Genomic DNA, 23,038 nt, shown 5'->3' on the forward strand with positions numbered 1-23,038 from the left:
TTAGAGTTAACCACCGAAGTGGTAGCAGTGGTCTTTGAGCTCTCGAAGTGGTAGCAGCAGTAGCCCTTGGTTCTCCTGTCAATTGAGGAGGCATCGGTGGTAAGGTTCTTGATGGGTGAGAAACTGATGAAGACATGGTGGATGAAGCAAAAGATTGTTGAGAGGCCATTGATGGTGATATGGGTAAAAAGATTGAGAATTGATAGGAAATATTATGAATAATAGCACCAATCAACCCACGTGGGCGCCAAATAGTTTTGGTCAAAAATCATTTAAGGATCAAGTAACCAAATTTGTAAGGTAAGGTCTAGTGCTATGATGATTATAACGATTATGAAATAGCTTTAAACAAAAACACGCGGATTTGTTACGAGGAAAAGCCCTTGATCTTTAGAGGATCGCCGGCATAAAAACCCCGGGTGACGACAATTGTTTATCACCACTTTATTAATCAAAGAATCGGGTTACAATGGTTGGAGTTTATGATCAAAGATTACAAGTAGCTAAGTGTGTGTATGAACTTTTTGGAGAGTTCTTGAGGAAGTATTTATGAATGTGTGTTGTAAGTAAGTGTGTTTGTGACCTAATTTGATCATAAATCGGTATATAACAAAAATAACAACTAACAACTTTCTCCTTCTAATCCGCCATCTTCCCATTATCTTTGTCCACGCCATTTGACCACGTACTGAACAGGTCCAGCAGCGAAATAGGTGGTGGACTAGGTCTTGGAGACGTTACAGTTATTAAATATCAACCTACACATAAGAAACAATCATTAGGAATACCAATTACTGAGAATCCTTGATCCTGACACAACTCCGGAACTCTTCAAAAGGATAAATGATCCAGACTTGTCAGTACTTAATTATCTGTGGCCTAACATATATATATATATATATATATATATATATATATATATATATAATATATATATATATATATATATATTGGAGGGTTATCCTAAAAATAATTAGTTTCCTAGGAAGACTATGAATAAATCATAGTCATTGGATCATGTTAATCAATAGTTGATATCTAAAATTACCAATAACTGACATAATTTCCTAGAATTACTCTTTTATCATTATAACCGACATAGTTTCCTAAAATTGTTCTTTCACCATAATTTGTAGTGCCAGATATCAAAAATTTGTTGGTTCTTAGCATTCCTATGAAACTCCTTATTCTTATTTGAAGGGGTTTGCTACATGCACCATGTGGTGTTTCCAAAACACCCACCCAATCAACCAAGGATTGGGCAATCCATGGCAAATTGGTGGGGTGTTTTGGAAAAATGTGTTTGTTTTTTGTCTTTTAATTGTCTTTTTTTATTGTTGTATTGCTTTTTTTGTCATTTTGTTGTCTTTTCTTTTCTTTTATTTCTTTTCTTTTGTTTGTTTTTTACTTTTGTATTAGTAATCTTTTTAAAAAAATACTTTTTAAATATTTTCATTTTAAACCAAGTTTCGGGTAAAACCAAGTAAAAGTCAAACTTCTCGTTTTAACGAGCTAGTCATTGTCAAATCACCAAAAATATTTTCTAACATTTTTAACTTATGTTTCATTTTATATTATTTAAATTCTAAGTTTGTGGTGTGTTGGAACCAAACTTGGTTTAATATCAAGATCGAGTGGATTTACATTCGCTTAAACCCGAGTTTGGGACTTTAATTAACAAAATTTCTCAAACTTGTTTAAGCTACTGATTTTATTGAAGTAATTCATATATTTAAATATAACTGTTTGACGAGTTTGAATAATACGAGGATATAAAATGAATTAAACAAAATTAAATACTCATAAATACAAGTTTTTATTAATAAGAAAGTTCTGAATTACATTCCCGAGTCGGGTAAACATAAACGAATACAAATACCAAAAATTCGAGATGTTACAACGACGGTAGAACGACGACGGCGATGATGTTGGGGATAAGCCCACCACACCAGACGAGACGACAACGCGGGTGGTGCTGCAGTTTAGATTTGTTTTTGTATTTTGTTTCTTTTTTTCGAACTCGTTATGTATTTAATATTTGTATATAAATTTTGTTTTGTTTACGTTGCTTCGTTTCAATTTTAAAATTGTTGTTTCGTTGTAATTTTAAAGCCGATAGATTGAAAACAAAAAATTATTGAAAATAAAAATTGGTAACACCCCCACTAACACAAAAACAAAACAAATAAAATCAAAAATAAAAATACAAAAAAGACAACAAAAGACAAAAAAAAACAATAAAATAATAAAAGAAAGAACAAAAGGAAAAAAAACACATTTTTTCAAACGAGAAGTTCGACTTTTACTTGGTTTTACCCGAAACTTGGTTTAAAATGAAACAACAGTTTTAAAATTGAAACGAAACAACATAAACAAAACAAAATTTATATAATAATATTAAATACATAACAACGAGTTCGAAAAAAAAAAAAGAAACAAAACACAAAAACAAATCTAAACTTGGTTTAAAATGAAAAATATTTAAAAAGCATTTTTTTTTAAGATTGCTAATATAAAAGCAAAAACAAACAAAATAAAAGAAAAGAAAAAAAAACAATAAAATAACAAAAAAAAAACAACAAAAAGACAAAAAACACATTTTTCGAAAAGACCGCCATGGATTGTCTAATCCTTAGCTGATTGGGTGGGTGTTTTAATTTTTCTTTGGGTGTCTCTAGTAGGACCCTATTTGAACAATTTTATATATATATATATATATTGAGAGAGAGAGAGAGAGAGAGAGAGAGAGATTGTAGATGGTTGTTTTTAGTATTTTCTAAAAAAATGAAGTTCTCAGAGCATTCTCATCCCATCCCCTATAATTATGTGTGAGGAGTTTGCAAATTTTAGGGTGGGGTTGTGAGTGATTGTGAGTGTAAATTATAGGAGAGAGAAATATAGTATTTTTTAGTGTAATTATAGAAATATGGATAGAATGAGAATGCTCACAATATAGGTATAAGCAGAGAGATTGCAAAACTTTAATAAACACTTGTGCATTGTTAGTTTTAATCAACGTTATGAAACGAATCAGCTGCAACCTTTGGCATTTTACTACTGTTAAAAGTTTTTAACCTCTTAAGATAAACGACTGACTAGATAAGATAAAGTAATAAGTTAAAATGCAAGTTGTGGAAGTTGCAAGTGTTTGTGACTAGTTCAAGGGCTATTGAAGAAGCGATCTATGATAGAGTGTTTCTGAAGAAGATTGCTATGGTTGATTGGAGGTTGCTCAAGGATCCAAATGGAAGGGCTGTGAACTGGTTGTGTGGAACAACTGCCGAAGGAGAAGGCCGAAGTGATTCAAGTTGTAGTTTCAATTCAGCAAATGACCAAAATCTGATTGTTGAGAGAAAGTAGACATCAACCAACAATTTGCGTGGAGTAGATTTGTGATCAGGTAGTTTAGTTAGGTGTGGAAATGGCACAAGGTTCTTTTCTTGTACCAACCAGGGTAACTTTGTAATGTCTAGTGTGTCAAGTTGTTATACAAGATAAGATAAAGTAATAAGTTAGCATCTCTAGGAAAATAACTTATATAAGTTGCAAAAACAGGGTACAAGTTGGTTAGTTTTTAGTATAAATAGGTTATTTAAGCATCTTTGTAAGATGTGGTTTGATCCTTTATTTAATACAAAAACAGTTTTGCGTCTTTCGGGATTCCAACATGCATATTGCTTCAATATGATCGGCTTAGTCTTTTTCTCCCACTTTATTTGATAAACGCAAAGTATAAGTGTGTAAAAACTGGTTACGTACTGAACGTATCCTCACATAAGTTGATCACACGATTCACACCCTCATAAACCAGTTATGCTAAACTACAAAAAGCCAGAGTTTCATTTCAAAGTGTAGCATCCCACCTATTATTCATCATATATGATATATGCCAGTTAGTGAACACAACAAAAAACAGCAATACATATCAAACCATTTAAAAACATTATCTTTCTATCAAAGCAATACTCGCATTAAAAAGATTGATCTTTAGTTAACCAAAACCGGATAGTGTACAAATTCGGGTACATACAAACTGTTTGCTATATCTCAAAACGAGCAGGCTACTAAATACGTCTCTATATGAAAAAACAAACAAAGTGCCTACATTAAAAAGATACGAAAAAAAACTTTTAATAAAAAAAAAAAAAAAAAAAACATTTGTAGTTGCATCATGATTCCATTTACTTTTGTCCTTTGTTTCTTGTAAAGCAGACGTTGAACAATCTTCTTTATCGCCATCTGCTTATTACCGGATTATCCAACAGAACAGAACATGTTTTTATTTCCATGAGACAAAAATGAATCCCAATTGTCTGATTCTCATGTGAAGCCTTGTTTTGGACCAAAAGCAGACTGGCGGGTGGGTCTAGTATTATGAGTTGGTGCGGGTCCCAGAATCCCTAAACTTGGGTCGGGTGAGGAGAAAGATGGTCGTGGTTGTAAATGAACGGTTGTGTTTGGGTCAGATTCGGCCCGTCTTCTTCTTTTCCATGCTTCAAACTTTGCTGTATCGAGACCACCTTTGTTGTTGTTAAGTGATCCAGACGATGATTGATTTCTAAAACCTCTCGGGTTGATTTGAGATGTACCAACTCCTGACGCAACCTCGTTTTCTTGTTTGAGTTTGGAATATATTTGTTGAAGTTTACCGCCCGATAAGTTTGAAAAGTTTGAGACGTAGTTCCAGAGTCGTGTTGTCATCCCTGATTAAGTTATTAACAGAAATCAGTGCTTCATATTGACAAGTGAACCTCAAGAAATAACTTTTTATTCATTTTTATTTAAATAATATAACATTTTAGTAACTTCTAAGGTCTTTTTTGCCACCTAAAGACAAGAGTAGAAAAGAATGATAATGCTAGGGGTGTAAATTTCGTACACGAATTACGTTGTGTTTAGTAAAAACAGGTTCGGTTCAAACCCATGAACACGTGTAGCTAAACGCTTCGTGTTTGTGTCAACCCGACAGCTTCGTGGGTTGACCCATTTATATTTTCGTTCTTATAAAAAATGTGTTTTATATCAAAATATTATATTGATCAGTATTTTATGCCACAATATAAAAGTAAAAAAAAGTTACTGATATATATTAGACAGAATATGTGTAGTCATAAGGAAAATGAATATGCAGAGTCAAGGGATATGGATAGTCTGTAGGTTTCAGTTGTAATCCCTTTATATATCCCTATATTCATCTTGTACTCTCATTCTATAAAAATACAATATACAATTATCAAGTTTAACTTGTTTAACTATATACTATTTATAATTAGCATATAGTTAACTTACATACACTTGCATTTTTTGTCCTACAATTGTAATTTTAAAGAGTTAATATGTAAAAACATAAAGGTCATGTTCGTCTCAACCAGACAGGTTCTTGAGTTGACCCACCAGTTGTATTTTCTAATTCTTGCAAAAAATGTGTTTTATGTCAAAAAATTAAATTTGATTCGAGTGCCACAATTTTAAAAAATTAATTTAGAAATTAATGTAATATTTAAAAGTATATACAATGATTTTATACAAACTTGCAAAGGACCCGCAAACACGACCCGTTTATCACCCCTAGATAATACCATGAAGAAAGTTACTTACTATCTTGCTTGTATGGATCCTCCTCATGGTCAGTAACAATCTGGTCAATCTTTTGCCCAAGAATCTGTAGATAATTTCTAATTCTAGAAAGAACCTGAAATCATTTAAAATTTAAATTCAATCTCAAAAATTTTAGTTTATTAATAAATCTATTTAAAGAACCATAGAGCGAACGGACCTTTTCTTTAGGAAGATCGGCACTGGTAGTTTGCAGCCTATGAAGGCGTTCAAGTGTCTTTTTCTCTTGAGTCAACACATCTTCGCACCATTCCATCCATTTAACTTCCTTGAACTGTTCATATACTTCTTCAGTGTCTGACATCTCACCTTCTTCTTTAACTAACGCCTCGTTCTTCTTGCCACGTGTCATTTTCAGTTTCCCATTTGTGACGGGTGATGGTTTCAACTGTTTCCCTTTTGCACGCGAAGTTGGAATGTTGGGTGGATGATCCTTTTGCTGCTTTTTAGAACCCTTTCGGCCCGTTTTGGGCCCTAAACTCTTGCCACCAACAGCCACAAGTTCCTAAAAATAAAGGTTAGTTAGAAACTTGGAATCATAACATGAATAATAATCTTTAGTTATTGTACTGAAGTCAACTTAAGGATGATTGGACTTGCCATTTCAAGAAGTTGGGAAGCTCGTTCTTTTAACTGAGGGGCCCGTGGTAAGAATGTTTCATGATGTTGAAGTTCCACAGGGGCGATCTTTTTCATAAGACCGAGCTTTTCATCTAGTCTTATCTTTTCCCAGTTTCCAAATCCATGATAATGGATCCCTAATAGCAATCGTGCGTCATCCTCTGAAGACAGGAATGAATAAAATTATGATTTATTTACAAGTTTTAGCAGAAGCACTGATTCTAAAGGTGGGAATTTTGACCCGTTTTCTTATAAATGAGTCAATTCAGGTTATATTTCTAATGGGTCACAAGTACAAATCGAAAAAGCCAGCTAAAAAAAAAGATGGTCAAACAAAAAACAAATAAAATTAACACAAAGTGTGATTAAAATGCGTAAGACTTCCAAAATAATTAATTTAAAAGTATTAAAGTGAATATGATATTTTCATATAACATTGGATACAACTATTTACATAAAAAAATGGATAAATATGTTCCAGGAAATCCCATAACAAAGAATAGTGTTTCAAATAAACCTATCTTGGCTAGGTGTGTAGACAAGCCAATCCGACTCATGAGCTACTCGAAATCAGCTCAATAAAAGCTTGAATTGAACCGAACTTAAACGAGCTCCAGCCTAAAAAAAAATTGTTCAATAAACGAGCCCCAGCTTCACTTATCAAGCACAAGCTGGCTCGCGAGCCTAAACAAACCTATTATTTATAAAAAAAATTATTTTTAACATATTAAAAAGCTATTATGTATAAATCAATGATAAAAATAACTAAATAATAAATATTATGTTACAACTAGAAGCTATAATACAAATAAGTATAAAAATTAAAAATGCATACAAATTAATTAATATATAATAAAGAAGCCGAGCTCAAGCCTACAAAAACAACTTACGAGCCGAACTCGAGCTCTCCTAAACCAATTAACAAGCTCAACAGGAAGACAATGATGGAAGTAAAACTTACTCTGGTTCCACCCACAACCTTTAGACCAAGTTGCAGGTTTGAGATACATCAAAGCTTGAAACTGTGAAATTGGATCTTTGTAGCGGTTAATGCGCTTTCCGAGAAGTTGAAGTTCTTCAACACGGTTTAGTAGATCATCAGCCTTTACAGAAACACCAAAAAAATCCAACAATGGGCCCTACAAGAGTTTAATTACCTTCGGTATTAACCACAACAATCTCTATAACTCTTGAGACGGATCAAATGCAAACAAATAAGAAATAAATTGACAACCTTTGCATCCAGACTTCCTCCATTAACAGCTTCTCTGCAACCATCTAATAATGCATCGAAAAGCTCAACCTGTGCCTCTACTGGGGCAGCTTCAACACAGCCACCAACCTCCGCTGCTATTAAGTTAATTTGGCTGTCGTTTCCAAACTTCTTAACCTGGTTTAGAATAACTTGTAATTGTGAATATATAACAAACAAAAAAAATATGCATAGTCAACACAATCAGAGAATATCAAATGCTAGCTTATGTAAAACTGTTTAGACCAGGTAGAAGAAAATAATCAACAGATAATATGCTAAAATAATGATAAAAAAAACTATAAAACGCAAAACTAATAGCCATCAGTAAAGTACTTTTTGAAAGAATAATCAAAAACTAATACCAAATATTAATAAATAGAGAAAAGAATAAAAAATAAGAGAATCTTTGATCCAATAAAAGCTAACAGTTCCTGACAAACTTCTAATTTTGTAAAGCATGATCACTCCATTAAACAGGGTCAGAAAACTTATTTTGATGATCATAAGTATCTAGACAGTAGATATGTCTATATGAATAAAATATTGATCTTTAGACGTAATAGATCATAACAATAAATTAGCAAAACCAATTCAGATTAAATACGAATCAGTCAATCAGCTAGTAAAGTTATGCCAGATTACATTCAAAGTAATTAACAATTAATTATATCAAAACACAAGGTTAGAATTCAAAATGGCATTAATTGCAAGAATTATTTCTTGAGATAATATAAATCAGAGAATCTCACCGCACGGAAAAAACGTGTAGCATCTCTCTTAGGCAAGGTGCCATATGACCAACCTCTTGTTTGTGCAGAAGCTCCCTCAATTGCTGGAGTTTGGTAACTTATCAAATCAGCTTTTCGAAGCTTTATATTTTTGTCTAGAATTTCAACATTTTTCTTTTTCCTTTTATTATTTCTTTCAGGTGGAAATTCCTCAGCATAACTCTTGCTGTTGTTCCTTGCAGCTCGTGGAGCTAAAGCTTCCTGCATTTATAATATGCAAATACATAAATAGTTAAATAAATGCCTGCAAAATGACAGCGTATTTGTAAAATATATATGTGCATACATCAGCATGTGCAATGGCTTCAGGTTTAATCCACCGGCTCCAGAAAGTTCCATCATCTTCAGCAGAGCAGAAATTTGCAACCTGCAGAAGAGGTATAAAATTAAGGAAACAAAATAACTCCACTCTGCATTATAACTTAGTTTATATATAATCCAAAAAAGTGTAAACAATTGGTAAAATCTGCAACTGCTTGCCTTAAATGCACTTAGCAATTCATTTCCTGGTTCTCCTTCAGCTCCTTTCTGTTCAACTTTCTCTGCTCTTTCAAGAATTTCATCAATATCCATGCTTAGAAGACGTTTTTTGTTTTCTTCTTCATTTCTATCTTCTTTGAACAGTTCCTCCGCCCCAAATCTCAAAATAGCAGATAACTCGTTCTGGAACCATGAGAATGAATTAGATGGAGCATTCACTCCTTAAAATCAGAACAATTTAGATCCAAATATGCAATAAAATTTAAAAGAGACCAGAAAGTTAAATGGTGTTATGATAACCGTTTTCTGAACCATCAAATATCAATAAAAAACACATTCGTAATCAATACCTTGTCAAATCCACTTCCTTTTTTAGCCTCTTTCTTCTCCAATCTTCCCTCAGCATTTAGCTTCTGAATAACTAAATGATCAAGTACCTGAAAAGAAATAAAAAAATCAAACATAAATGCATGTATCACTTTCAACTTGTTCAAAGATACACGTATATTTAATTTTATGGTACATATCATCAATATGTCTACAATATACGTCGGTCTACTAACTCACAGATAAAATGTCAAGTATTAGCAGATAAAAAGTAAAAGTTAGTGATTAGCAAACCATTTTCTTTTTTGCACGTTCCAAGATGTCTTCCTCGATACTCTTGCTTGTCACAAACCTATAAATATTAACAACCTCTTGCTGTCCAATTCTGTGAGCTCGACTCATTGCCTACACAAGAGAAAAATAAAAGTCAAAATTAGCTATTCAAAGTATAAAGATGCATGCAAGTTGTGAAACCAAACCTGCAGATCATTTTGAGGATTCCAGTCAGAGTCAAATATGATGACTGTATCGGCAGTTGCAAGATTGATACCTAGACCACCAGCACGGGTAGAAAGAAGGAAGCAGAAATCATCACTGCCCGGTGCATTAAAATGCTCCATGGCTTGGTGGCGTACCTCAGACTTTGTACTTCCATCAAGTCTTTGATACTTGAATCCCTTAATTGACAAGTATTCTGCTAAAATATCCAACATCTTAACCATCTGCATTGCAAAAGTATCATTAGCTAATCATGATCTGTCAAGAAGCACTACAAAGATAGGTTAAGTAATTGAAGTAAATTACCTGTGAAAATATTAAAACACGGTGATTGGTTTCATGCAATCTGTCAAGAAGCTTATCAAGGATTACTAGTTTTCCACTGCTAAGAATTACTCGCTCCAGTTTACTGCTACCAGTAACTCCAGAGTCACCACCATAACCATGATCAGCACTCTCAAACAGGAATGGATGATTACAGCATTTCTTCAACTCAACCACAATGTTTAAAAGAGAAACCTGCCAATTTGCAACGAATGTAGCTTAGTAACTCAACATTCAGTACAGTTTAAAAGTCCAATAAAAAAAGGTTGTGAACAAAGACACTGCCGATTATGAGAATAATGTGCATCACTGTATATTACAGTGTTGCAAACCTTGTTAAGTGTTAGTCAGGCGGTGCAGTACTGACTAGCAATTAATCGGGATTAATCAAATTGGAAATTTATATGTATATATAAATACACAAAAGTTTTAAGAATTTTATTATATTTTTTAAACTTATTAATCAGAATGGGTTAATAAGTATAAATTATCAAATACTTCAAAGATTTTGACAAATTTTTACTAAATTTGACAAAAATTGACTGATTTTTTTACTGCCTTTGACAGATTACCGATTTTAGGGGCCGATTAGTTGAAACTGCATCGGCAGCCAAGCGATTAGTGATTAATTGTCGCCTAGAACCAATATTTACAACACTGGTGTATTAGACTAGTTTTGTAATTATCAGTCTAGAAAGTATCTGTGTGTAATATTTGCCTGTACAAAGAGACCTATTACGTATACAATCAAATGATCAATATATGATCAACCTTTGTGGTTTAACTATGTGAAGTGTGATACACTCGTTAAATATTTAAAACTACGTTCTCAACTTTTACAAGCTTACCCAGAAATGGGTATGGCATTATCTCAATATCAAAATTTGGAACTCATCAGTTACACCAAACGCACAGCCAAAATAACAAAAAAAAACAGAGGAAAATTGTGGCCCATGCAACCCTATTATGTACACAATCAATATACAATTAACCACTATGATTGAACCATTCATTGTATTGACATATTCATAAATATTGAGGAGCTACTTTCTCAACTTTTACTTGCATACACGAAAAATGCCTAAAAAGCCATTATCTCAATATCTAATTTTGAAATCGTCAGTCACACCAAATCCAACCACAATAACCAAAAAGTGAGAAAAATACACCTGATTTATGTCTGTTTGGTGGTCAAAACATAAACGAATAAACTTCAAGTGGTTAACTTAAAGCATTTGATGGTCAAAAGTTAGAAATAAAGAACTTCGTATAAAGCAACAAGATAAGAAGCAGTAGGAAAGAGATAGTCAAGTTGTTCGACAATGACAAAATTACATTCAAATTTAACAGCATGTATGCCATCATATTTTCCTAACAAAAAATTATAAAGCACAAACATTAGAAAATTGACATCAACATTAACACAAAAAATAGAATCTAGTATTAAAAATTAATTTAACATTAGCATGTGTTCATATATAAGAAGGCTTATCTAACCTGATTTCCACGTACACCTTTGTTCAAGTCATGAAAATTGCGTTCCAGAATCCACTTGTAATACCTGAGAAACAAAGCGTCAGTTAACTGGCAGATGTAATAATAATAATAATAATAATAATAATAATAATAATAGTAATAATAATAATAATCTGAATGAAAATTACTGCTTCTGTAGAGGGGACATCTCAACCCGAAGAACCCGCTCAATCTTCGGTGGCAATGATTTCTCCACATCCTTTATAACTCTCCGCAGAATGTGGGGCCGTAACTCCATATGAAGATTAGCAAGCTATAAATAGTAAAACAATAATAATATTAAAAAAGTGGATGGAAAACAAATATGGAGAAAAAGAAAAGATGTAAAAATACCTCATTTTCATTAAATGAACTAAGATTCTTGTAATTTTGAACAAATTCATCCTTGCTATGGAATTTATCCGAGTCAAGAAAGTGAAGCAACGCCCTGTCATCACATAAAATAAAGGTAAAATCTTAGATCACTGATAAATAACAAGATAGATTCTACATGAAATAATAACAGATTAATAATACCATAATTCTTCCACACTGTTTTGCAGAGGAGTGCCAGTAATAAGAAGCTTGTTTTTCGTTCTGAATTCCTATGAAAAAAAAAATATGATGAAATAAACCATGATAATGAAACCATAGAAAAGGTATTATCCACATACCTTGAGTGTTGTATATAATGATGCTTCACTGTTTTTTAACCTGTGTGCTTCATCAACCATAAGATAGTTCCACTTAATTGTTGATAGCACCGACTTATCCTTTAGTAAAACTTCATAGGTTGTTAATAGTGCATCAAACTTTGTAGTGCCACCATTGTTCTTATCAGAGAAAAATTCATATTGCTGGCAAACCTATAGCCACATGGGCAAATTACATGAATTTAAACTAGATCAGGACCTTTTAAATATAAATTTAATTATAATATTATCCCTGGAACATTTGTAAAATAAAAGAATTTATATCCGCCAATTTATGAGCAAGAATTTATTAGACATACTAACATGCAACAGCAATTTTACATGTCATTTCTAACTTCAAATATATACCACCATAACATTTATCATCTGTAGAGCATGATAAAAGCTTTAAGAGTACATTTTCCACACAAAAGAAAAAGACTACAAGAACCATCATTATCTTACCTCTCGACTTGCACGAGTCCCAACATATACGATCATGTTCATATCAGGAAGCCACTTTCTGAACTCTTTAGCCCAATTTGACAAAGTTGATAAAGGAACAACAACAAGAAAAGGCCCATGAATTTGTTGTGAGTTCTGTTGGATCAATAAAAGAAATTAGTCAGCTATTCAGCTTTAGAAATCAAATTGACAGAAATAAGTATGAGAACAAATATAAGATTACCTGAAGAAACCCCAGCATAGAAACGGACTGAACGGTTTTTCCAAGACCCATTTCATCAGCTAATATCACATTTGTATCATTTCTCCAACTGTGCTGTGAATATTGTTAATAAGTACAATGAGAATGAAACAAATTTCCTACGTATTTGTATGACATACCTATTAACAAGAAAATTCAAGCCCTCAAGTTGATAGTCTCTCAGTTTTCCACCTTTTAACCAATCAGGTTGTTCATCAAGCTTTCTCAAACTTGCTATAAAAATTACAAATAACCATTAAAAACTAGACAAGAAAGGAAACTAGTGAAACGGGTGATAATAAGTTTATTCAAATTTAAAACCCGCATACATTGCTTTATACGAAAAGTCATGTTTAATAGTAAAACTTTCTAATCATATACATATGTACAAGAACATTTTTATTTTTCAAATAAACCACGAGGTGTAGCGGATCAATAGTCAATGCTCTTAAATCACATGTAAAGCTGTACTCTTGATTTAGATACAATTGCATGTCTTGTAAAAGGAAACAATTGTAAGATCAGCAATTAATTAGTAATTTTCTTGTAAAAAGACATACCTTTACTCTTTCTTCGCTGAAAATCTACCATTTTTCCTTGTGCAGCTGCAAGAGCAGCTTCTCGAGCCTACATCCAAGCTAAAAATTAGAAACCCATAACTAATGATTTGTCATTTGTAGACAAATGCCATATTGAGACAGATAGATCAATTGACAAATAAGGCATGTCAAACGTCTATACTGTCCTATAATAATAAATGAACATTTGTTATATATACATTTAGCCTAGCATGCAAAGATTTCAAAGATGAAAGTTGCTTGTCAAAGTAACTCAAGAAAAGGCTTCAAATTGCACAAAAACACATTCAAATTAGAACTCTACCTTATATTCATCAATTGCTGCTTGTGCAAAAGCAATATCATCAATCTTCTCCCTGTAAATATTATATCAACACAAGCAATCAAGCAGGAATCTTGTATGAACATTTACATAAAATAGGCATCACAAATACTTAAGTGTTTAGAAAATTGACTACATATGGGATGCCATTTAGTGATGGAAACAAGAAAAGACAATAACCCCCAACGTAAAATGATACTTGAAAGGGCTGTAAATAAGGTATTTTAAAGCAATCATTCATTTCTAAACCAAAGTAATTATGATACTATGATACAAGGGAACATGTGATTTAGCTAAAAATTTCCCAAAAAGAAGTGTATATATGGTAATTTAGAAAGCAGTAATTGTTGTAGTTTTCATAGCTCAGAGGCAATTAAAACACAAAAAGATGGTATTGCTTTTATAAAGTAAACACATAACAATTTGCATGAATGCAAAGATAAAATGACATAATGTTCGCTCTTTTAAGTTTTGCTCGTTTGAGTTTGAAAAGATAAATATATTGCTAATGAAATTTGAACACAAAGTCATCTATACGGTACAACAAAAGGGGTATCAAAAGGCGTTCCTCTAATACCAACTGGAGTAGAAAAAAGAAATGCACGTCACAAAATGATATATTTATTAACTAATCAACATGCTTGGCTACTAAACAATTGTAATTGATTCAACAAAATCAAGATTTATAGAAAAATTAACTGTTTTTATATACCATGTTGCTTCAGCATAAGACAGTCCTTGCCACTTAACCAAATACTCCGGAACTTCCAAGCCTTTGCTGAGTCTATCAGCAATTATCCTCTCAACCTAAAATATAAAAAAAAATATAGCATCAAATACAATAGTGTTGAATGAGCACAAGAGATGACCGAAATAGCATGAGATGTAAAACCTGACAATTCTGCTTAATAAGATCCAAATCCATCTCCTTGCTCACGTCAATGACCTCAATCTAGCAAATAAAGATGCACGATAAGAAAATTAAAGTTTGTCTTTGACCAATAAAAGTATGAAGGCAACAAAGTTACTGATATCAAAAGAAATAATGATTGATAATAAGTAAACTATTATCTTTGCAAATCTTGTTTATTCGGCACTTACATCAATGGCCTTGCAGATATTAGTTCCTACTAATTGTGTGCTTCTATATATAGATATGCTACGAGTTCAGAAGTGATTTCAGTAGGCCCCGTATGTAAGATGCTCTATATTATTATTTTACTTTTAAGAGTAGCACTCTAGTGAAGTGAAAGAAAAGATCAAGTAACAAAGAATAAAACCACCGCACCTGGTATATCAACAGCATCACAAGCAAAAGTCAAGTGCATCACAAAAACACATATACTATGAAGAAAGTTCTTGTTTTCTATCAGCTTATTATATTTCAACAACTAGATTACTAGAACATAGCCTCATTAATTCCAATTTCCTAGTTAGAAATTATTTCCTTTCTCACATGTTAAAACATGCCAGTCTTCAGAAATGATTTCCTTTTGTAAATACATCAACTTTATTTGACACCTAGCAGGTACAACACACCTTCCACAACAAAATATATTCATACGATATAAAGAAGCATAACTAGTTCTAGAAAGAACATGGGATACCAAGACCAATCTACAAAACCTTCTCTCACCTTGTGAATGCCACAAATACATTATAATAAAAACCACCTAAAAAGAAAATTAGAATACAATGTCACTCATTGAAACAATCGACATTCCTTGCACCTAAGCAATCCCTACATAAATTTGCAACTGCCAGTTCATTGTCTCATGAGTGACATGTACTGTATTTCTTAAAACTTTACAGCAGACTGAACTTTATAACTGATTGTTAAAACAACCCACAAGTTTTATCTTGGCTATAACTTTCATGTATAAGCCACATAAACAGGGGAGATAGTGAGGAAAGAACAGTAAAAGACATAAATACATGGCTGGACCATTACCTCCTCACGAGATACTGCTCTCCTGTGCCTTATTTCTTCCACAACTTTTTTAGTGTAATTTATAACCTTTTTAAACCCACTCAACTGACCACATACAGAAACAAAAAAAAAGGATTAAAAACAGAACGAATGATACCTCAAAATGTTCTGAACTAATACACACGATAGAAAGTAAACTTACATTTTGTAGTTGAGAAAATGATTTCCATTGACAATGCAAATGCGATTGGCCTTTCCATTTTATAAAGAATTCAGTATCATACCAATCTGGCTCTGAATCAAATAAATGGTTCAACAATACAGGCTCGGTAGATTTGTTGTTCTGCATAGCTTCTTCTGCCATGCCCTTTGGCTGATGCCAGAGCACCTTCTCAATGGAGTCACCATCTTCCTCTTCCATCTCATCCTAACCTCAAAAATTAATACACACAAATTAATAATATGAACATCCAATAAAATATCATCAGCTAGTAGGGGTGAGCAATAACCGAATCGTTAACCGAAACCGAACCAAAAACCGACGAAACCGAACCCATATAACCGAAAACCGAATTAACCGAAAGTAACCGAACCGGACTCTTCATTTTTAAATATTTTCAAGCTTTTTTCCTTCTATTTCATGTATTATATGCTTTAATAGTTTAATACTATCATTTTTATGTATTTATATCCCCATTTCATGTATTAATATCTCAATTTCATATATTTAAACCTTCATTTCATGTAGTTATGCATTCATTTCATGTATTTAAACATTCATTTCATAAATTTTTAAGCAAAATTTTAGCCCGAGTTTGATACTGGTTATTAACCGAACTGATAACCGATCGGTTAGGCTGGGTTAATGTTAATAACCGAACCGTGCACACCCCTATCAGCTAGCAGTCAAACACAAATGAACAAAAATTGGTAGATGACTTGACAGATTTAACAAAAAAAATCAAGAAAAGCAACTTATAGGTAAAGTGAGAAATTCATTAAATTATATAAATATATATATATATAGGTTGCGTAAATATTAACATAGGTTACGCGATTATTTTATTAGTTGCTTAATTTTTTTGTTGCGGGATTACTTCTACATGTTGTGTGATTTTTATGTTGCAAAATTATTTTTACTTTAATGTGTAATTTACTTACTTCATGTGTAATTACTTATATATGCTGCGTAATTATGGCGCAGAAGGCCTTTGTACGTTTTGTATGTTCTATCCTTTGTACGAAAACCTGCCCTATAAATATGTGTGTGTGAGAGTTTTTATGGATTATGCATACCTTGTGGGTCTTTTTCTTGGCATCTTCATCATGCTCTTCACTTTCGTCACTTTCAACATATGATACTTTGCGCACGGATCTGGTTGAAGTTCTAACTTCATTGAATCTTCCAGAAGCTTTTGTAGTATCTTTGCGAGGATGACTACTTCTTCTAGTGCTTTTAAAGTCAACTTCAAAATAATCATCTGAATCATTTGGATCTTCTTCATCATCAAATGATGTTCTACTTCTACCTCTTTTCCTCCGACTCAAAGATATTGATGGTTTAGATTCTCTACTTGGCTTTGAACCACGCTTCTGCCTTTGTATGCCACTTGATTTCTTATAAATATTGTCATCTGAGATGTCTAATTCATCATCCTCAAAGTTATCGTCTTCGTCTAAATCCTCACCGTCCCAGTCTTCATCACGTACCTATATATGATACAACAAGTGTGTGTAGAGTGTAAAGAAACTGATTTCATGGACAAGCAAATTCTATCAGTGCGTAATAACATATGCAAATTTAAGAAGCATAAGTAGGTCTGTTCCTCCAATTCATTCACCATTTTGATGAAGACAAGAGCCCTAAACAGAGAAGCAGTGAAATGTGCAACTTTATCAGATGATAGTTTTTTTAATTTAATCTCTTTATGTGACAGGTTGTATATTGATTACAAACAAATACAAGTTTACACAGCTCAAGCTTCCTTAGTTAAGGGTAAAGGAACCCGAACCAAATCAAGCCTTTTTAAGATTTAAACTTTCATTTAACGAGAAAATGATGGAAGAATTTCATGGAGTCCGTGTGTGTGAAAGTTTATGCATATTATAAAGTAATATCAGGATCCACTATGTGCACATACAGACTGGAAACCCAACTATTATCCAAATCAAGCTACAAAATCGTACCCTTTTAACACATTACATGTATAATTACAGATGCATATTTGGAGTATAAAGTACACTGTCACAGCATATCAACTTATAATTATACATGTGTTCTAAGAGAGAAGGTTTAAGCAAAATGCATGATGTTCCTTGGCCGGCAGAGAATATCCAAAACTAAAACCAACTACGCTTACTAATCACAGACCGCCATACCAGTAAACCATAATAATGAGGTATAGCATGCATGAAAGAAAAATATACAAGAAATAACCTTCTTCCCTCTTCCATCACTTGTTGTGATTAAATCTGGATCAAAATCTGCATCTGCAGGGTCATCTTCTGCAGCAAATAAATGAAATATTGGTAAGAAAAAGTGCATATAGTAATTGCAACAGAACAGAGTATTGTTAAACAACATCAAGTTACCATCTTCTTCTTCCTCATCGTCATCTTCAAATTCAGCATCTTCAACATAATCACCCCGAAAAGAAGATTTAGACTTGTTTCTAGACAAAAAGTTACTGGCAGAAACACGTGGCTGGGGTATTGAACCATAACCAGCTGCATTGTTTACAAACTTGTGGTGCATTGAATCATTTTGTTCATCTCCATCCAACTCATAATAATCATCAGACAACATCTCATCAACATTTTGACCTTTATTCACTTCTGACAAATCATTTCCAGATCCATCTTCAATGTTATAACCAGAACTGCTTTTCGATTCATGCCCTGAGTCCGACCCCTGTCTATGATTCATCGGTTGACAGTCCTTCCAAAACGTTGAACCCCATTTCCCCGATGGTTTCCTTGTAGCATTAGTATTAGTATCCCCTAAATTCAATAAGTTATCATCTGACTCATTTAGTGACTTTGTTGTAAACTCTTTATCCATAGTAGAAGTTGTTTCCAAATCATCATTTCCACCTGGCCTCTTGTCATTCAAATCAATATCTGAAACTGCTGCATTTGTATAGTTTCTAAAAAATGCCATTCTGATTGTAACCTGAAACAAATCGTTAGGAATCAAAATGGCGCAGTAAATTAGCATCACAGAAACACAAAACGAATCTCACGCACAAAATAAAAAGAAAAATAAAGAACATGACTAGCTATGCAGTTAACGCAGAAAAATATCGGATATTTTGAGATATCGGTAATTTTAATATCATGCAGAATTTATATATGTATATATAGCAATTTAACACTTAACAATTCAGTATACTCTTCTACAATGAACAAATTAACCTTTTGCAACTTGCAAAACACTAGCAATTGTAGCAAGTAGAAACTAATTAAGACTTGAAACACTAACATTAATTAAACACTGAAAACTGAGAATTAAGACTTACAACACCGATATCGAAAATATCGGTCCAATATCTCCGATATTATCGGTACCGATATTTCACGCGGAGACCGATAACTTATATATCACACCGACCGATATATCGGTGATACAAAATTAGAGCATATATAAGCAAGGTGACCTACGTCCACAGGCTGCAACTGCAAAAATAGAGCATATATAAGCAGAACAACAATCCAGACGATACGTAGACCTAAAACAGCACAATTCAATAGGTCCGGACACATAACCAGTGGATCGGTCATTCTACATACAGCAGGACATCAAAGTGAGTCACAGAATACATAAAACACTAGTAATTTCCTAAATCCACAATCCAAAACCCTAATTCGAATCGCAATTAACCGATGCGTGAGTGACAGTTAATACGAATATTATTATTCAAATTAATTAATCAAATGGATGACTCACATTTGTTACGAATAAGGCTCCAATTACAAATCCGACGCACGTTGTATTACGTCCGTGTGTGCGTATACAGATTGAGAAACACTAAGCGCACGTTAGCAATCGTAGAAAGTAGGCCGTGTTAGCAATCGGATTGAATAATAAAAGAATAGAAGAGGTTTGTTTGTGTGTGTGTGTATTGTATTGGATTGAATCGGACGACGGCGGCGGCGATGACTGGGTTTACCGGCAGGATAAAGTCCGGCGGACGGAGGAAAGAAAGAAAGAAAGAAAGAACGAATTTGGGAGAAGGGTTATTATTATTTTGGATTAATTTTGTTAAGTTAATGAATGAATGATTTAATTGTAATTTTATTATTATTTTTGTGTGTATAAATAACCATAAGGTGTTTTTAATTGGGGGGTGATTTAATCCTACGAGACGTCGACATGTGGCGGATTTTAGTTTGATCAACGGTGGAGAGTACTTGGTCGTGTGTTGACCTTGGAAAATATGGGAGTTTGGTTTAGGGATTTATATTTTATAATAATCCTTTTTTCTAATTTTTCATATTTCATAAAATCTTGATGAAAATAGGTCAAATGAATATTATTATTATTAAAATGTACCCCTTCGTCCCGATTTAAATGTCCTAGTTTGACTTTTCAAGTCTTTCTTTTGCAACTTTGACCGTAAATATTTTTGTTCGTGTCGTATAATACTTGATAAAAATTATATGAATGGATTGGGTTTTAAATGTATTTTACATTGATATAATTTTTATCAAGTATTATATGACACGAACAAAAATATTTACGGTCAAAGTTGCAAAAGAAGGACTTGAAAAGTCAAAATAGGACATTTAAATTGGGACGGAGGGAGTAATAAGAAAGCATAGAATGCTCAAGTTGTTGACGAGGGTACCGATGGATGCTTGAAATTCAACTTAAATCTTTGTGTTTTAAACAGTGATTACGTGTTTACATGTAACCTAGACTATATACCCGTGTGACACATGGGTTGAGAAAAGAACTTTTACAAAAATATAATGCATGATTATTATATTTGTTTTGCTCGAAAATCGGTTTAAGGATAATATAACCAAATATGAATTTGTGAGGTAGAGTGCTTGTACAAATAGTAATGAATATGTAGCTAAAATAAGGATGAACAGAGAGATTGTTACGAGGAAAAACCCTTGATCAGATTATAATCGCCGGCACAAAATCCCCGGGTGATGACAAATCGTCTATCACCACTATATTAATCAAAAAAGGTGTTACAAGGTTGGAGATTATGATCAGTTAATACAATGAATCTAAGTGTATGTGAAAATAGCTAAAGTAACCTCTGCGTAATGTATAACGAGTGTGTTGTGTGTTTCCTAAACTGATCATAACTCAATTAAATATACAAAACAACAACTAAATCTCCTATTAATCTGCCACTCTTCCCATAGATACGCTGCACTTCTTTTGACCATGTGCCACTCCCCATGGACTATGAACTAATAGGTAGACTAGGTCTCTTAGTCGTTATACCTATTTAACATAACACCATTTAAATAAAACAACCGTTGATGAACAATAAGTACTGAGGATCCTTGATCCTGATACAATTTGGAACACATATTAAGGATAATTGATCCAAAAGTCACATAAGGATAACATATTAAGGATAACAAAAGTCACAACGGTATCACACGAAGCGAATCTGGTCTAGTATATCTCAATGTTCGTATTAGCTCACCTTCAGGATTCTTTCGATGTTTTGACATAAAGACTTTAGGAACCTGAGGTCCATTTCTTGAATCCTCGTTTCGCCTCATTTACCATAAATTCCTAAACTTCTTTTACATGACTGCTCTTCGGCTTATATAATAGGTCATAATGCATACAAATATCATATACATCAAACCATGGCAAACTTTTAAGCTCCATAAAACTATTGAAGTATTGAACCTCAAATAGTCTTCGAATATCAATCTTCCGAATCTTGCTCAAATATGCAATACTTATGTATTTCCCCATAGCAACATCCTTTTGAGTTTTCTTGTAATGCTTCACCGGATTCAAGTACACTTGCTTTGGTTCAACCTTATGCTCAAAGTACCAACCCTTCATCTCCTCCTTAGTGAATTTCTTTGACTTTTTAGAAGGATCCGCTTCCATCCACATATCAATATCCTCGTCGAATACCTCATCAAAAGTATCGAAATCTTAAGATCCACATATCAATAAGCCGGTCATTGGTATTGTTGTCCACTTAAACTTTTATAACAAAAGATTCAGAGAAATTAGTGATACGATTATTAAGGTTCAATCAAGCACCCAATATCATAACATAATTAGATTCTAGTCTTAATTCAGGATTATTTTGATATTTACCATGTCACCCCAACTTGACTTAAACCTTAGAACCAGCAGATCAAAACTTTTTAAAAACTTTTTAATTAGCAATCATAGTAACAAGTTTCCACAACAAGGCATACCCCTGTTATCAAGCAATACCCTAAGTTTCCTTTACCATGGATGAGTATGCACGATTTCATCTGTTGACTTGCAGATATTATAACCCTAGAGTCCATTTCTTAATGTTATTAAGATGCGCGCAAGGGAAGAACAATGTATGACTAACAGCGTGTTTGATCAAGTCAGTAGTGAAAGTTGTATAAAGTATAAAGTGATCAAGTTTAATGACTTTTCAGGGTTCGCTCTTTGAGCACGTTTTTAAATATTCACCGAAATGAATACCTAGATGATAAACCGCATAAAGACCTCAATGGTTCAAGAAACCTAGTGCATCCCATTAATACAGGATTTAAGGCCATAAACCATACACCGCTGAAGTGTAGACTGTGTACTAGGTGATTAAAACACTTTTATTAACACTTTATTGTTGTGATCTACTGAAACATAAGGCTCGAGTACAACATGCTATTACATTTCGACCTTCATTACCAAGACTTTTGCTAGAATGCTAACTCATCTTTCAATTAGGCTAGTTATGTTTATATCACTTATTCCGTTACTTGTTTATTTAAAAGCCTACCAATGTACCAAACATTAAGCAATAGACTTTTATACTTAGTATTTCCGGTACTTGGAACAAGATGATCAATGTACTATTGTTTTTGTTTTATGCTTCAAAACTAATTATGAGGAGCATTTTCTATTGTTTTTGTATTTTTTACATTTTTAAATGTTTTTGTATTTATACTTTTACAAATTTTTTTAGCTTTTAAGATTTTTCAAATGTTTTTGTATTTTCCCAAACCATTTCTCCCCCTAAAATCAAAAACCATTTAAAGAAAAGTATTTACAAAGAAACTTGACCTGGTGAACGGTTACTCAAGGTCGGAATCCATAACCTCGGGATCACTCACTTTCCCACCTCCCATGTTCTTAATATCGTTAAGGTCCAACAAGTACAAAAATATGTTTTTATCAAAAGCTTTAGTAAA

General features: G+C 33.0%; 1 protein-coding gene across 1 annotated transcript; it reads right to left on the reverse strand.

Annotated features, from left to right (window-relative positions):
• Positions 1–3,871: 3,871 nt before the first annotated feature.
• LOC143579883 (protein CHROMATIN REMODELING 5-like) lies at positions 3,872–19,647 on the reverse strand. The gene is made up of 31 exons (XM_077063058.1): positions 19,599–19,647; positions 18,245–18,824; positions 18,090–18,157; positions 16,949–17,362; positions 15,855–16,079; positions 15,674–15,757; positions 14,615–14,674; positions 14,435–14,529; positions 13,705–13,756; positions 13,383–13,449; positions 12,963–13,056; positions 12,805–12,892; positions 12,582–12,716; positions 12,099–12,290; positions 11,962–12,029; positions 11,779–11,872; positions 11,574–11,698; positions 11,407–11,470; positions 9,892–10,104; positions 9,567–9,809; positions 9,382–9,492; positions 9,111–9,197; positions 8,761–8,943; positions 8,567–8,647; positions 8,242–8,481; positions 7,472–7,627; positions 7,199–7,376; positions 6,217–6,398; positions 5,777–6,121; positions 5,599–5,692; positions 3,872–4,703 (listed from the first exon to the last, which is right to left on the reverse strand). Exons 2-31 carry the CDS (start codon positions 18,810–18,812, stop codon positions 4,321–4,323), a joined length of 4,989 nt encoding a protein of 1,662 aa, XP_076919173.1. The 5' UTR covers positions 18,813–18,824; positions 19,599–19,647; the 3' UTR covers positions 3,872–4,320.
• Positions 19,648–23,038: the final 3,391 nt, after the last annotated feature.

This window comes from Bidens hawaiensis, unplaced genomic scaffold (assembly GCF_021521415.1).
Source record: "Bidens hawaiensis isolate Kalapana, Puna unplaced genomic scaffold, B.hawaiensis_p1.1 tig00030154_1, whole genome shotgun sequence".
Classification (NCBI taxonomy): Eukaryota; Viridiplantae; Streptophyta; class Magnoliopsida; order Asterales; family Asteraceae; genus Bidens; species Bidens hawaiensis.

Bases quoted from the DNA above. Each gene is read 5' to 3' on its own strand.
- LOC143579883 (XM_077063058.1), bottom strand. From the start codon at position 18,812: ATGGCATTTTTTAGAAACTATACAAATGCAGCAGTTTCAGATATTGAT. The intron at 13,057-13,382 runs GTATGTCTTTTT...TAATTTTTATAG, and splicing joins TCAGCGAAGAAAGAGTAAAG to CAAGTTTGAGAAAGCTTGAT. The intron at 12,717-12,804 runs GTAATCTTATAT...TTGATCCAACAG, and splicing joins CTATGCTGGGGTTTCTTCAG to AACTCACAACAAATTCATGG.